The sequence below is a fragment of the Leopardus geoffroyi genome, chromosome C1 (assembly GCF_018350155.1).
Source record: "Leopardus geoffroyi isolate Oge1 chromosome C1, O.geoffroyi_Oge1_pat1.0, whole genome shotgun sequence".
Taxonomy (NCBI): domain Eukaryota; kingdom Metazoa; phylum Chordata; class Mammalia; order Carnivora; family Felidae; genus Leopardus; species Leopardus geoffroyi.
Window position 1 is genome coordinate 142,604,084 of NC_059328.1, and position 15,139 is coordinate 142,619,222.

Genomic DNA, 15,139 nt, shown 5'->3' on the forward strand with positions numbered 1-15,139 from the left:
CAGCTTCCTGTTACCAAGGCTCTGAACTGTCTGTGCCTTCACGCATCCTTTCCCTGCATGTTACAATAAGTAAGTGGATATCCTGTTGTCAAAAATCTCTCTCCCCTATTCAGGGTCTGGATCCCACCCTTCTTGCCTCCCCAAAAACTTTACTCCATTGCCTATCTTTCCTTTCCCATCAACCTTTCCCTCTCTCTGTTTGTTAATATCAGCCTGTGCAGATGCTCCAAGTGCTTCTCTCTCAAAGAAAACCTCTTTTGACTTCACATCCTCCTCAGTCCACTACCTGGTCTGTGTCAGCTTCCTTGAAAGCATGGTCTATGTTTACTAAACATACTTCCTAACCCCCTTCCCACTTCATCCCCTTTCATTTGGCTTCCAGACCATGGTCCCAGTGACTTCCATGCCACTGACCACCATGTTGCCAATCCAACGTTCATTCCTCACTCCTCATCTTAGGCAACGTGTGACACCATTCACTACGGCTGACTTCTTCCTCCTTTTGTACACACTCCTCTCTTGATGTCTACGTATCGCTCTGTCCTGGTTTTCGTCCTATATCTCAGGCTTCTCCTTTTCAGTTTCCTTATTTGTTGAGTCATTTCACATAGCCCACCTCTGCAGAATGGAATTCCTTCGGGTTTGATGCCCGGCTGCTGCCTTCTCTTCTCCCTCTAATCTCCCTTAAGTGACTTTGATCATTGACCCACACAAACTAATGATCTAAATTTACATCTTTGGCCCAACTCTTTTCCTTGGAGCTCCAGATTCTTATATCTTACTTCTACTTGATATCTCCGTTGAGATGTCCACTCCTCATCTGTCCTCTTCCCACCCTCATCATCTCCATCCCTATTGATCAATTCATAAACCTTGATTTCCTTGATCATGCTGGATTTCTCCCTCAATCTTAGTTTCTACACCTGATCCATCACCAGCACTCTTCATTGAATGTCTGCAATAGATCTCAAATCTGTCTACTTCTTTCCATCTCACTGCTGTAATGCTGGCTCAATTCCATTATCTCTCACTGAGAATGGTTCTAATGGGCTCCCTGATTCCATACTTATCCCACTCCAATCCGTGGTCTCTATAACAATAAGAGTAGCTTTAAAAAAATAATAAATTCATCCCATTCTTCTGCTTTTAAAGTTTTCAATGGTGGGGCGCCTGGGTGGCTCAGTCGGTTAAGCGTCCAACTTCGGTTCAGGTCATGATCTCACCGTTCGTGAGTTCGGGCCCCACATCGGGCCCTGTGCTGACAGCTCAGAGCCTGAAGCCTGCTTTGGATTCTATGTCTCCCTCTCACCCGGCCCCTCCCCTGCCCGCACTGTGTCTCCCTTTCTCTCTGTCTCTCAAACATAAGTAAACATTAAAAAAAAAAAAAGTCTTCAATGGCTTCTCATTCCACTTAGAATAAAATCTGGTGTCATGATCACTTTAAGGTTCTCCTTGACCTGTTCCCCACTTAGTTCTATAACTGTCTCCTACTACTAGGTCCCTTGTTTATTGCATTCCAGCCATATGGCCTTCTTCTAGTTAACTGATTGTGCCAGGCTATTTTCCTACTGCAGAGCCTTTGCACATAGTGTTTCCTTTCCCTAGAAGGCCTCCTTTTAATCGTTTTAATGCTGGCTCCTCTTCATCCCTCAGGTGTCTGCTTAACAGTCATGTTCTTTAAAAGGCCTTCTCTGGTCACCTCTGTATTTAAAAGTATATATAATCTCCTCATCCCTATATTTTAATTTTTTTTTAGCATCTGCTTCATTTTTTCCCCAAAGACACAATTTGGAAGTATTTGTTCATTATCTGTCTCCCCACTAGAATTTAAGTCCATGAGGGAAGGAAATCTGTCTGCTTTTTTTATAGCTGTCAGACAACATCTGCCAGGGCCTGGCACATACTAAATTGTTCAAGAACTATATCTTGAACGAGTAACTTAACAAAGGAACAAATGTAGAGCCTCAGCCAGCTCACATGGGCACAGCAAAGAGAGACATCTGTAGACATCCAGATGTTTGACCTACTTGCTATCAAGTGGTTAAAATGTTAAAACTATGTACGTCTTGGTGTCAATAATGCCATCTTAGAATGCAGAGTTTCTTTCTTTTTTTTTTTTAATGAAATTTATTGTCAAATTGGTTTCCATACAACACCCGGTGCTCATCCCAAAAGGTGCCCTCCTCAATACCCATCACCCATCCTCTCCTCCTGCCTCCCACCCCCCATCAACCTTCAGTTTGTTCACAGTTTTTAAGAGTCTCTTATGCTTTGGCTCTCTCCCACTCTAACCTTTTGTTTTTTTCCTTCCCCTCTCCCATGGGTTTCTGTTAAGTTTCTCAGGATCCACATAAGAGTGAAACATATGGTATCTGTCTTTCTCTGTATGGCTTATTTCACTTAGCATCACACTCTCTAGTTCCATCCACGTTGCTACAAAGGGCCATATTTCATTCTTTCTCATTGCCACGTAGTACTCCATTGTGTATATAAACCACAATTTCTTTATCCATTCATCAGTTGATGGACATTTAGGCTCTTTCCATAATTTGGCTATTGTTGAGAGTGCTGCTATAAACGTTGGGGTACAAGTGCCCCTAGAATGCAGAGTTTCAAAGACAATGATTTTCCAAATTGTTACATATTTAGCATGCACATCACGTTTTAGACTGTGGGATAAGTGCAGGTATCTCAGCAACCTGGAGTGACAGGTTTATGTTGACCACACTCCTGTTTCACTTTACTGTTCCCCCTGTACACTCTTTCCTAAGACCCAGTTTCTAACACCTCCCTCTAAGCAGTGTCACTGGAGACCAGCAAGCCTACATGCCCTCCGATGTTAAGCCCCGGAGTCCAACTGGGAAGTCCTGTGCAGAACAAGAAAGGCAAGACTGTGTTCCTGACTTGACCTAGTTCTTGTGACCATCTCCCAGATGCCATCCTCACCACCCCCCCCCCCACCGCCCATCCCAGCCCCTCATTCAATCAGTGATGGTTTTTCCATCCAATATATTTCACTAGGTTCATTATCTCAGCATGGGAAACATGCTGAAATCTTCCCTGTTTAAAAAAACTAAAAAACAGGGGCGCCTGTGTGGCTCAGTGGGTTAAGCTTCCGACTTTGCCTCAGGTCATGATCTTATGGTTCATGAGTTTGAGCCCTGCATTGGGCTCTGTGCTGACAGCTCAGAGCCTGGAGCCTGCCTCGGATTCTGTGTCTCCCTCTCTCTCTGCCCCTTCCCCATTCACACATACTCTTTCTTTCTCTCAAAAATGAATAAACAATAAAAAAATTTGGGGGGAGGCACAAAAACAGATACTCAGATCAATGGGACAGAATAGAGAACCCAGAAATAGACCCACAAACGTATGGCCAACTAATCTTTGACAAAGCAGGAAAGAATATCCAATGGAATAAAGGCAATCGCTTCAGCAAATGGTGCTGAGAAAACTGGACAGCGACATTTAGAAAAATGAACCTGGACCACTTTCTTACACCATACACAAAAATCAACACAAAATGGATGAAAGACCTCAATGTAAGACAGGATGCCATCAAAATCCTCGAGGAGAAAGCAGGCAAAAACCTCTTTGACCTCGGCCACAGCAACTTCTTACTCAACACGTCTCCAGAGGCAAGGGAAACAAAAGCAAAAATGAACTATTGGGACCTCAAACCATCAAAATAAAAAGCTTCTACACAGCAAAGGAAACAATCAGTAAAACTAAAAGGCAACCGACAGAATGGGAGAAGGTATTTGCAAATGACATATCAGATAAAGGGTTAATATCCAAAATCTATAAAGAACTTATCAAACTCAACACCCAAGAAATAAATAATCCAGTGAAGAAATGGGCAAAAGACATGAATAGACACTTCTCCAAAGAAGACATCCAAACAACACATGAAAAAATGCTCAACATCACTCATCATCAGGGAAATACAAATCAAAACCACAATGAGATACCACCTCACACCTGTCAGAATGGCTACATTAATAACTCAGGCAACAACAAATGTTGGCAAGGATGGGAGAGAGAGGATCTCTTTTGCACTGCTGGTGGAAACGTAAACTGGTGCAGCCACTCTGGAAAACAGTACGGAGGTTCCTCAAAAAATTAAAAATAGAGGGGCGCCTGGGTGGCGCAGTCGGTTAAGCGTCCGACTTCAGCCAGGTCACGATCTCGCGGTCCGTGAGTTCGAGCCCCGCGTCGGGCTCTGGGCTGATGGCTCAGAGCCTGGAGCCTGCTTCCAATTCTGTGTCTCCCTCTCTCTCTGCCCCTCCCCCGTTCATGCTCTGTCTCTCTCTGTCTCAAAAATGAATAAAACATTAAAAAAAAAATTAAAAAAAAAAATTAAAAATAGAACTACCCTACGACCCAGCAATTGCACTACTAGGCATTATCCAAGGGATACAGGTGTGCTGTTTCAAAGGGGCACATGCACCCCAATGTTTATAGCACTGCTATCAATAATAGCCAAAGTATGGAAAGAGCCCAAATGTCCATTGATGGATGAATGTATAAAGAAGATGTGGTATACACACACACACACACACACACACACACACACACACACACACACAATATGGAATATTACTCGACAATTAAAAGAAATGAGATCTTGTCATTTGCAACTACATGGATGGAACTAGACGATATTATGCTAAGTGAAATTAGTCAGAGGAAAGCAAATATAATGTGACTTCATTCATATGAGGACTTTAAGATACAAAACAGATGAACATAAGGGAAGTGAAGTAAAAATCATATAAAAACAGGGAGGGGGACAAAACGTAAGAAACTCTTAAATATGGAGAACAAACAGAGGGTTATTGGAGAGGGTGTGGAAGGGGGGATGGGCTATATGGGTAAGGGGCATTAAGGAATCTACTCCTGGAATCATTGTTGCACTATATGCTAACTAACTTGGTTGCAAACTAAACAATAAATAAGTTAATTAGTTTTTTAAAAAAGTAAAAAAAAATTTTTTTTAATAAAAACAAATACAAATTTAAAAACACTCCTTCAATTCTATGTTACTTTTCTCTGGCAAGAATGCATTCTCCTTTTCAACTCAAAGCATTTAGGAAGAGCAAATTGCAGTTCCTCTCCTCTGGCCTTCAGATTATGTGGGTAAAGTCCTATTAAGTGTCTTTTTAAAAGAAAGTTTTGGGGCGCCTGGGTGGCGCAGTCCGGTTGAGCGTCTGACTTCAGCCAGGTCACGATCTCGCGGTCCGTGAGTTCGAGCCCCACGTCGGGCTCTGGGCTGATGGCTCAGAGCCTGGAGCCTGTTTCTGATTCTGTGTCTCCCTCTGTCTCTGCCCCTCCCCCGTTCATGCTCTGTCTCTCTCTGTCCCAAAAATAAAATAAACGTTGAAAAAAAAAATTTCATGTTTACTTATTTTTGAGGTGGAGGGAGGGACAGAGAGAGAAGGAGACACGGAATCCAAAGCAGGTGCCAGTCTCCAAACTGTCAGCACAGAGCCTGACATGGGGCTCGAACCCACGAACCGTGAAATCATTACCTAAGCCACTCAGGTGCCCCAAAGGCCTATTAAGAGTCTTCACAGGGGTTTCAGAGTACCCCAGACACAGTGTACCTAAAAGCCAATTCATAACCACATCCACCCTGCAACAGGCGTCTCCCCTCTCTGCCTTCTTTATTTTGAAAGCTGACACTGCCCATCTACCCTTTCTAGCAAGCTGTAAAGCCTTTCTAGCAAGCTGTAAAGCCTTTCTCCATCCTTCCTTTCTATTTCGCTTTCTCTGATATCCCTTCCCCATGTGAAGTCTCCCAATCCTGTCTGTCTGCCTTGTCATTCTCCCTCCAAGCTGCTCCCTCTCTCCAGCCTCTCTGCTGCAACCTTAGTTCAGCCTCTACAATACTCCCTGGACCATCAGAGTTATTATGCTAAGATCCAAGGCTGGTTGTAACTGTCCATTATTTAAAATTCCTCTTCAGCCCACTGCCTGGTGATAAAGTCCAGTTTTCTTGTCAGGGCCAAAGAGGTCTTTTCTTATCAGGCCCCTGCCTCTGAGACCTGGCTCATCCCCTGCACCACTCCCTACTTACTGCCCTTCAGCCATGCTGCAATGCTCCTGGCTGTCCCTTCCACCAGATGCCACCCCCATCCCACCCAGCCTGAATGTCCTCAGGCTTTACCACTTCTGTAGAGCTCTCTGGCCCTGTGATCCTCCTCCCCACCAGCCAGGTGGTCCCTCCTCCTCCTTCTTCAGGCTCCCACAACACCCATTCAGTTTTACTATAATAGAATTTGTCATCCTTGGCAGAAACTAGGTGCCTGTTAGTCTTTTCCACCAGATTCGGAGCTCCCGGGCAGTGGGGACAGCAAGCCTTCATCTCCAATCTCTCAGTGCCCCGCACAGTGTCTGAGATGAAGTAGGATTTCAATTTAGGGTGACTAAACGGAAGTTTTTGATGTAATTATTCCACCTTTCAAGTTGCAAGACCTCAAGTCCTCCTTGTACTGCTCAATCCTTTAAGCTTTCTGTTTCCCCAAAGTCCTCTGCCCTCTTCTTAGCTTTAATACTCTAATGATTATAATGTCTAGTGTCAGTTCCAAGGTCAAGGTCCACAGGATTACAGCACAGATGTTTGTAATTAAAATATCCCTTGTAAATGGTGCCTCATGAGTAGGGCACCATGCCACCAAATTCACATTTCCCTAAGTTGGATCCATAGATCTGTGGCTCTGCAGTCATACAAGGTGGTTAAAAGGTGACCAGGAGACCACAGGTCTGTCTTAAATCCATCCTATGATGACGGTGATCCAATATTTTCAATGTGTGATAATGCAAGCGATGATGTCAGTCTTCTAAATCTCAGTGAGAATGAATGGATTTGGAAAGCCCACCAAATTAAATGAGGTAACACACTGGCAGTTCCTCAGGGCTCCTCTCTAGTTTGGCACAGAGTGGATTCGAGCTCTGGCCTTGCGGCAGTTGCAGAGAATCCTACATTTACCTCTTTAATGTGGAGAAAGTCCTTGGCATCAAAGGAGATGGCCGTGCTTGGAACAGGCACATCCTCATCCAACGCGCCACAGTAGCTCACGTTCGTCTTCACAGCAAATGCTACAGGCTTGGACTTCGGGCAGAACCATGGTGTGAGGATGGGGGAGGAAGACAGAGCAGGATTTTTCATATTGAAAAGTATAATAAGATCATTGATAGTACCAGGCCGGAAGGGAAACCACTTTTCAAACAGGTGTCTCCAATGGGTTCCCTGGCAGCATAGAGAAATCTGTAGCAATGACTCTAACGGTGATTCAACCAGATCAGCCCAACCATTTCCCCCCTCTGTGGTACTTTCCAGCATCCTAAAGACAGAATCCTACCCTAAAGTATTGGGGACAGATGGAAAGATAGAAAGAGGCTCTCTGCTTTCTCTTCTGGTGCTAAGCTTATGTTTGTTTTTTAAAATGATAACCAGTGTCCCTTGGGATACAGGAAACGTGTGCTAGGTCTTACATTAAAAGGTGGTGGTGGGAGTAAAATAAATAGTTTTGAAATAGCCTCCTATTTCTGAAAACCTGTGGGATCTCACTCAGTAGAATACCTTGTCCTGCCAGGAAAAAAGAAAGGCCATTCAGGGGGTAGACAGCAAGGACAAACATCATCTTCTCTCTAGGTAACAAAAGCCGGTTCTGAAACTCTGTTGAGACAAATTCCTCCTCGGCAAAGTGCTTAGGCTGGTGCAGCCTCACAGAGGCTAAGCAAACCAACAGCCTGAGCTGACGGCACTGTGGCCGCCATCTGGGTGACCACAGAGGCCACAAAACACTCTGAAAGAAAACTAAAACAAAAATTAAACACAAATGAGAACACGAGGTTCCTGCAATCTGGGGCTACTTTGTTAGTGGCTCATTGTTTGTGCTGAGAACGTGAGTGGGGGGCAACAGCTGAGGGGAGACCCCAGCTAGGGTCTCACTTTCACGGGCACCACCCCAAACCCCCCTTGGCTAACCGAGCACAGACAGCATGGGTGTTACAGCAAATGAAGACGCCTCATTCTCCTCTTACTACTCTCATAAAGATTTTATTATAAAAACAGAAAAAGGAAGGAATTCATATTATTTGAGTTTCAGTTTTTCTTCTAAAAATAAGAAAGATTGGATCAATATGCTTTAAGAAGTCTGTCATGGAAGGCAAGGAAGAGAAGCTGGCCATGACCCCTGTCTTATATTTTGCTATTATGCATAAAACCTCATCTGACAAAAGGAATTCTACGCTAAAAAACAAAAACAAGAAGTTTGAGAGACACAGAATGGGAGATCTCTAGTGACTCTTCCGATTCTAAGATTCAAAAATGCAATTTGCTCCTGTGGCCTCTTGTGGGTACAGAGATTTGGGGCTGGAGGTGGGGGGAGGTCATCCTTTTGTGTGATATCTGAAGTTCGGCAATGCCTTCTACTGCTCGTCTTTGCTGAAATGCTAATAGTTGTTCAAAGCTCTGAACTTCACCCTGAACTTGAGACAGGAGGCTGAAACCAAGAGGCATCTGGTAGAGAGACCCACAGGGAAACCCACAGAACAATAGTGCACGTGTAGCCTGTGATGAAGGCTGAGGTCACAGACAATGAGGGGTCAGGAACAGATAGAAAACCTGTACCTTAGGAGGCTCTCTGCCAACACTGGGAGCGGCATGCTTAATATTAGCCACAACTGTGAAGTTGGAATATAGCCGATAATTCAGCCCCAAGCCTAACACAAAGGGTGAAGAAGGGTCTGTACCTCAGGAAATGGCCCCCTGGGAAAGTTACTAACCTCTCTTAGGGGATGAATGGATCAGGGAGCCTTGAAATCTGGTGCCTCATTAGGATGATCCTAAAATGACTGTTCCAGAGGAATTTGAGGCAGGGGAAGAGCAGCTGATACCTGCTGAGCAACATGACACTTTGGAACCCAAGAGGGGCAAGAAAGTCACCTTTGCTCTCTCAAGCTGGATAGCGGCTTGTTGCTCTCTCTCTTGCCGAATCGCTTCCCGATCCTCTTCCAAAGAGACATCGGAGTCAGACGGCCTGCTCGTGTAGGAATCCGCTGAACCCTGGAAAGGAGAACCCACAGTGGTTTAAATGAGGTGACGTGGAGCTTCTTAAACTGTCACGTCCATAACAGCATCCTGGAGTGAGTTCTTTTCACTTGCATGGGGTTTGATGCACACACTCTGTGCCTCTGTTGCAGGTATACATTTAGACAGCAGAATATAGTGAAGCATCTGAGGGATCCGGAAGGTAGGGATGTTGTGAAGGAAAAGAGTTTGACTAGATTAAGCGCTAGGAAGTGAACTGCGATGAAAATTATGTGATATTTGGTCCCAATTCTTCTTGCTTTATGCTATGTTTATATTAAGCTCACATTAATTTGTAGACCTGAAGTTTCATTCCATTCTCTTATACATACATCTAAAGGAAAAAGAGGCTCCGCTTATGACAAGAGCTAAATCCTACCTGTATCTCGGACTACAGAAGATAGATTTATCTAAGGTTGCAATACAGGCAAGCAGAATCCTGCATTAGTACATGAGTTCCAGTTCCAGCATCCACACCATCGAACTCTTTCACTGTGAAAATTTCAGTCATTGTCCTATAGTAGCCATACCTGGTCCCTATGGCCACTAAGCCATGAGCCTTGAGGATGAAAACAAGGATGTCCTCAACTGAAGCACACAACCTAGAAGGGCTATTTGAGCAACACTGAAATCCAGTCTGACAGAAGTGACAAGGTACTGGGGGTGCCCAGCATCACTCAGTATTCATGCTGTAAGAGCTGAGAACTACGGCAGCTAGTTAAAAGTTAAAAACAAACAAACAAACAAACAAAAACCTCTTTGCCTCTGATTGCTAAAGGAAAATCACTGTGACAGTTTCCTTAAGCTGGCATTACCAGTTGATATTTGCATAGATGACGGCATTTACACAGCAGAGGTATTGATGGAACTGGTGTATTTGGCATTTTTCATAAATCATGCACAGATTTTGAAAAGCATAGCTTAATCCATATAGCTGTGAATTTGTTATCTACCTTGGAAAAGAACTCTAAGAATGGTTGATCCTTTGAAAGTTTTTCTAAGCTTAGAAATGTTACCATTAGCACAGATTTTCCTGGTAGCCTAGAACAGTAACTCCTGATCAGAGGTTTAATCAGAATACCCGATAGACACTGGTTCTAAATTCTGCCTCTGCAACGTACTTTTGAAAACCTTATGCAAGTGACTTCGGCCACTCCAGACTCAGTCTCCTCATCCACACAATGGGGCACTGCTTACTTCAAAGAATTAAATGGAATAAGACATAATGAACAGCTAATATTTACTTAGCCCCTACTATCATAGTAGCACAGAGCTAGCGGCTTATCTCTCTGAATCCTTGTAGCAGTGTAGAAGCTGAGATTCAAACTTGGGTAGTCCAACCTTCAAACCAGCAGTTTCAAACCCTACATACACTGAGCTGCACTGGATATTAAAATATTTACTCCAGGATCTGGCATCTGGTAAGCACGTAATAAATGGCCATTCTCATTCCTATTTCCTGGTCCTGACAGCTCTACATTGATTAAAAATTAACAGATTTTAATCATTCTTTCAACTCACTTATAATATATATTCATAATAGCCCATCTTGAAATATATCCGTTTTTCTTATTGTATTTGTTGCCAAGAAAACACTATGGCTTTTCCCCAGCTCTGTTGAAATATACAGCAGCATGCAGCATTGTGTAAGGTTAAGGTATACAATTTTTTTGATTTGATATATACTGCAAAGTGATTACACTTTAAGTTTGATAACTACCATGTGCCCAAATCCATGCACTTTTGAAAATGCCCTTTATGGAGGAAATGGATTTGTTAACCAAATTATAACCAAATTCTTCTGTGCAAACCTACTGGGGAAAAATTTGGACCTACAAAATGGATAAATACAGAGCAACGGACTATTCTATAGATTCCTCATTACTGGAAAAAAAGAAAAAAAAGAGCTACCTTGCAATCTTTAAACAAATTCTCTTAGAACACAACTTTTGTCCAGATGCATAAAATCCAGAGTAAGAGAGAAAGAAAACAGCATTCCTAAAATATATATGAGAACAGTTTTGAGTTAGTTCTAGGGAATGCTTTGCTGCAGTGTGATATGTGCAGTAGATCTTTCTAAGGTACTGGACTGGCTACGTGAAGATGTCTGGACTATAACGTGATTATGATGCAGGAAGTCAGGAAGAAGGCGCTTGCCTTGTTTTGAAAACATGCTGGGGAGGCTAATAGTGAGCACAGGCCACAAGCAAGCAGGCTGCCTGCTGGAGCGGTGGGGTGAACGACTAGAATACACAATCTACTGTTGACACAAGGAGACGGCTAATTCCCAAAACAACCTTAACGACTTTTCAAATCCTGGCGTTCCGTCATCTCTGAGCACACAAGAAGCAACTCAAGGATTCCTGCAAATGAACTTTATTTTGAAATGTGAACAAGACTGTGAAAATTTCACAATTATTTAATAAGTTCTACTATTGCCAAATATGTAAAAGCAGAAACTTCTGTTTACTTCCCTATTTCTAAGAATATTGGTTGAAGGAAAGATAAAGCACTAGGGTATCCATTTTCACAATTACAGTTGTTCCATCATTTCAGCATTTACTCTGCTTTTTCTTTTTCTTTCTTTCTTTTCTTTCAATGCTGGCTACATTCTTTGAATATGGAAATCACTGCTGCTATGTCTCAGGATCCTAGGGAAAACAGAGGTCCAACGTCAAGAGCCCAAATTTGGCTCATGGACGTCTTCTGCTGGCTTGGTACAGAATTGGTTTCTTGTTTTTATTTATTTGTTTTGTCTTGTTTCAGCCGGGTGAAAGAGAGGAGAGACATATCCCAGGAGAAAGGAAGGAAAGGAAAACAAAAAGGATCTGCATTATTTATAAAGACTCAGAACAATAGAGCCACCAAGAGGCAAGAGGAGAGTGCCAGGCCAGACCAGAGGAAGGATCTGGAAGGGACGGGGCTACAGGAAGCTTAGTACAACTGAGGGTTGGAGGGACTGCCAGAGAGATGGTTAAACATTTGTGATCAGGCATAGGGACCTGGCAAGAACAGAACAATGCTAGATGCTGAAAGGATATAAGTGAAGATGTAAAGGTTACTAGCTCTGGCAAAAGCTGGAAAATGCAGCCCCATCAGCTTTTCATTTTCCAGAATTCCATTTCATAAAATAGGTGAAGAGTGAGCTAACCAGCTTATCAAGTGAGACAAGCCTGTACAAGAGGCACAACAGGGGCTCGCCTCAAAAATTCCTAAGCAGATACCACTGCAAGTCACATCCTGAAGTCTCCAATGAACCAAGTAAAATCAGGAATAAAAATGGAAATAAATGCTGCAAATCTCTTCATAAATATCATATTGTATGTAGACGTCTATATACAGGCATATATGTATATGCATATATGTCATTTTAAAAGCATCTTAGTGAACATCAAGAGAGAAACGCACTATCTTTTCATTAACCTAAGGTTTGGCGTCTCCGCCCGCCTTTTATTCAATATTGAAAACAGATTCATGCCTTTCAGGAATCCTTTTGAGTACAAAATACAAAACACTGATAGAAACATTGGGAAATTGGTTTCCCGTTGTCCTGGAAGAAGGAAAGTGACCTCAGGTCAAGCAATGGAAGGACTTTTTCTCAGAGAAAGGGCACGATGTAGGGGAGAGTGCTGCCATGTGCTGGTGGGCCAGACAGTGTTACATTTAACACTCTTGCCAGTTCTCACTGGCTGTGGATCTTGGGCAACTTTATTTTAACTTTCTGACTCTCAATTTCCTCCCCTGTGAGATGAGGATAATAATAGACACCTTGCAGAATTTCCCAGTGTTTGGTTAGAGACAGAGCATCACTTCTTTTACCATCAATAGGGAAATTCAGGAAATTCCACCAACTAATCTTTGACTCACTAAAATTCTGGGCAGCTTTCAACATTAAATTTGTGGCTGCCCCAGAGTTTTAGGGTTTACATCTTGCTCTTTAAAAAAACAAAACAAAACAAAATAAAACAAAACAACAGCGTTTCTAAGGCATAATTTATATACCATTAAATTAACACATTTTAAATGTACAATTCAATGATTTTTAATAAACTTACAGAACTCAATTTAGACCACAATCACAAGAGTATTAGAGTATTTCTACCACCTCCAAAGAGACCTATGCCATCTGAGCATCCACTTACTTACCTTGTCCTTTTATTATTATTTTTTAATGTTTATTTATTTCAAGAGAGATTGAGTAAATGTGCGCATGCACGCATGTGGGAGAGAGGCAGAGACAGCGAGAATCCCAAGCAGGCTCCATGGTGTCAGCACAGAGACTGACGCTGGGCTCAATCTCACTAACCATGAGATCACGACCTAAGCTGAAATCAAGACTCAGATGCTTAACCAACTGAGCTGCCCAGGGTCCCCTTACCTTGTCCTTTTAAAACTGAAATATACTTTCTCTCTTTATATGTAGTTTTGATATTTGTATTTTATTATTTTACTTTATTATTTATATTTTGTGAGTATTTTACTATTATGTCATTAAACTAGATTAAGGAGGAGGGAAAGTTCACAAATGTTTGATATTAAAATGCACCAATAGCGGAACAGAATCTTGTTCTTGCCGGAACTTCTGGGCTTTCGGGTCAGACAGTCCTGGGCCTCTTACTTGGTAACTCAGCTGTTCGTTCACTGAACCACTGGTCAGGTTCTGCAGTGGCCACTATGTGAGAGGAGAATGGCTTAACTTTCAGAAATTCTTTCCTCATCTGCAAAGTGGGAATGAAACCCTTCAGGGTTATTTTGGAGAATTAATAAGAGACCATAGCACAACAAAGTGAACAAGCATAATAATGGCATGTACTAAACCCATGCTGTCCAGGAGAACTTTCTGCAATGATGGATGTTCTTTATATGGGTGCAATCCAATATGGTAGCCACTGGTCACAGGTGGTTATGGAACACTTGAAATGTGACTAGTGAGACCAACAAACTATTTTTCACTTAATTTTTAAATGCTTAAAATTTTATTTTACTTCAATTAATTTAAATAGCCACATGTAGCCAGTGGCTACCATATTGAGCTGCGTGAGAAATAAGCCCACTGACCCAATCAAAAGAGGGACTGGGAGCACAATGAAGCAAGGCTTTAATCAATGTTCTTGCAAGAGCAGATGTCTGATGGACAGGCACACTGGGGTAAGTTACAGCAGGCAATTTATCCCCTAACATACAAATCCCTCCCCTGGTTCCTCATTGGCTGAGTACTACAGAGGTTATAGCCTTACCCGGATGTCGCCTATGCCCATGTAAGGCACAAAGTCATCTGATTGGAACAAATATACATTCCTTGAGGTGACGCAGAGACTTCAGTTCTCTGGCGCCTGCTCATTGCAAAGCCCGCAAAACAGAGAGGGGGAGAACCAGAAAGCGATGTGCCAGGGTTTGGGACTCCATTGTGGCAGGGCCAGGTGGTGGGGATGGGAGGCTCATACGTTTTCCAATAGGTTGTAAGCCTATTGTTTTTTTTTTTGTTTTTTTTTTTTTTAACGTTTATTTATTTTTGAGACAGAGACAGAGCATGAACAGGGGAGGAGCAGAGAGAGAGGGAGACACAGAATCTGAAACAGGCTCCAGGCTCCGAGCTGTCAGCACAGAGCCCGACGAGGGGCTCGAACTCACAGACCGTGAGATCATGACCTGAGCCGAAGTCAGACGCTTAACCGACCAAGCCACCCAGGTGCCCCAAGCCTATTGTTAATTAGACAGCACAGGTTTTACTCGGTACTTCTGAAAATGAATCATCTCCCTTCCTTCTCACAAGCTGTGCAGTAGCAGACATTCCACATGTCAGTTTCGCTTCCAGATCAGATAAGTGAATGTTCAACTTGGTGTAAATTTGGTATATTAATAGCTGCACTGAGTGGACTAAATGTCAGTGGAATGTCCAGAGAAACCTGTCACTCCCAACAGATGTGAGTTTGTTTCTCTCCAACGAGCTTGCAATGACTGGGAGGATGCACTTTTCCACACTGCAGAAGAACAAACCCTTTCCGGATTAATTTCCAAGATTTCCCAGGGTAGAAGGATGAATAG

General features: G+C 42.8%; 1 protein-coding gene across 7 annotated transcripts in view; it reads right to left on the reverse strand.

The window, feature by feature from the left end:
• The window catches only part of CACNB4 (calcium voltage-gated channel auxiliary subunit beta 4), a 257,596-nt gene that overhangs the window by 48,685 nt on the left and 193,772 nt on the right, over positions 1-15,139 (reverse strand). For all 7 annotated transcript variants that reach the window (XM_045479822.1, XM_045479823.1, XM_045479824.1 and 4 more), the window contains 2 exons: positions 8,951-9,070; positions 6,989-7,111 (listed from right to left, as the gene is read on the reverse strand). In XM_045479822.1, coding sequence (XP_045335778.1) covers positions 6,989-7,111; positions 8,951-9,070 — 243 coding nt within the window. The remainder of the gene's footprint in view (positions 1-6,988; positions 7,112-8,950; positions 9,071-15,139) is intronic.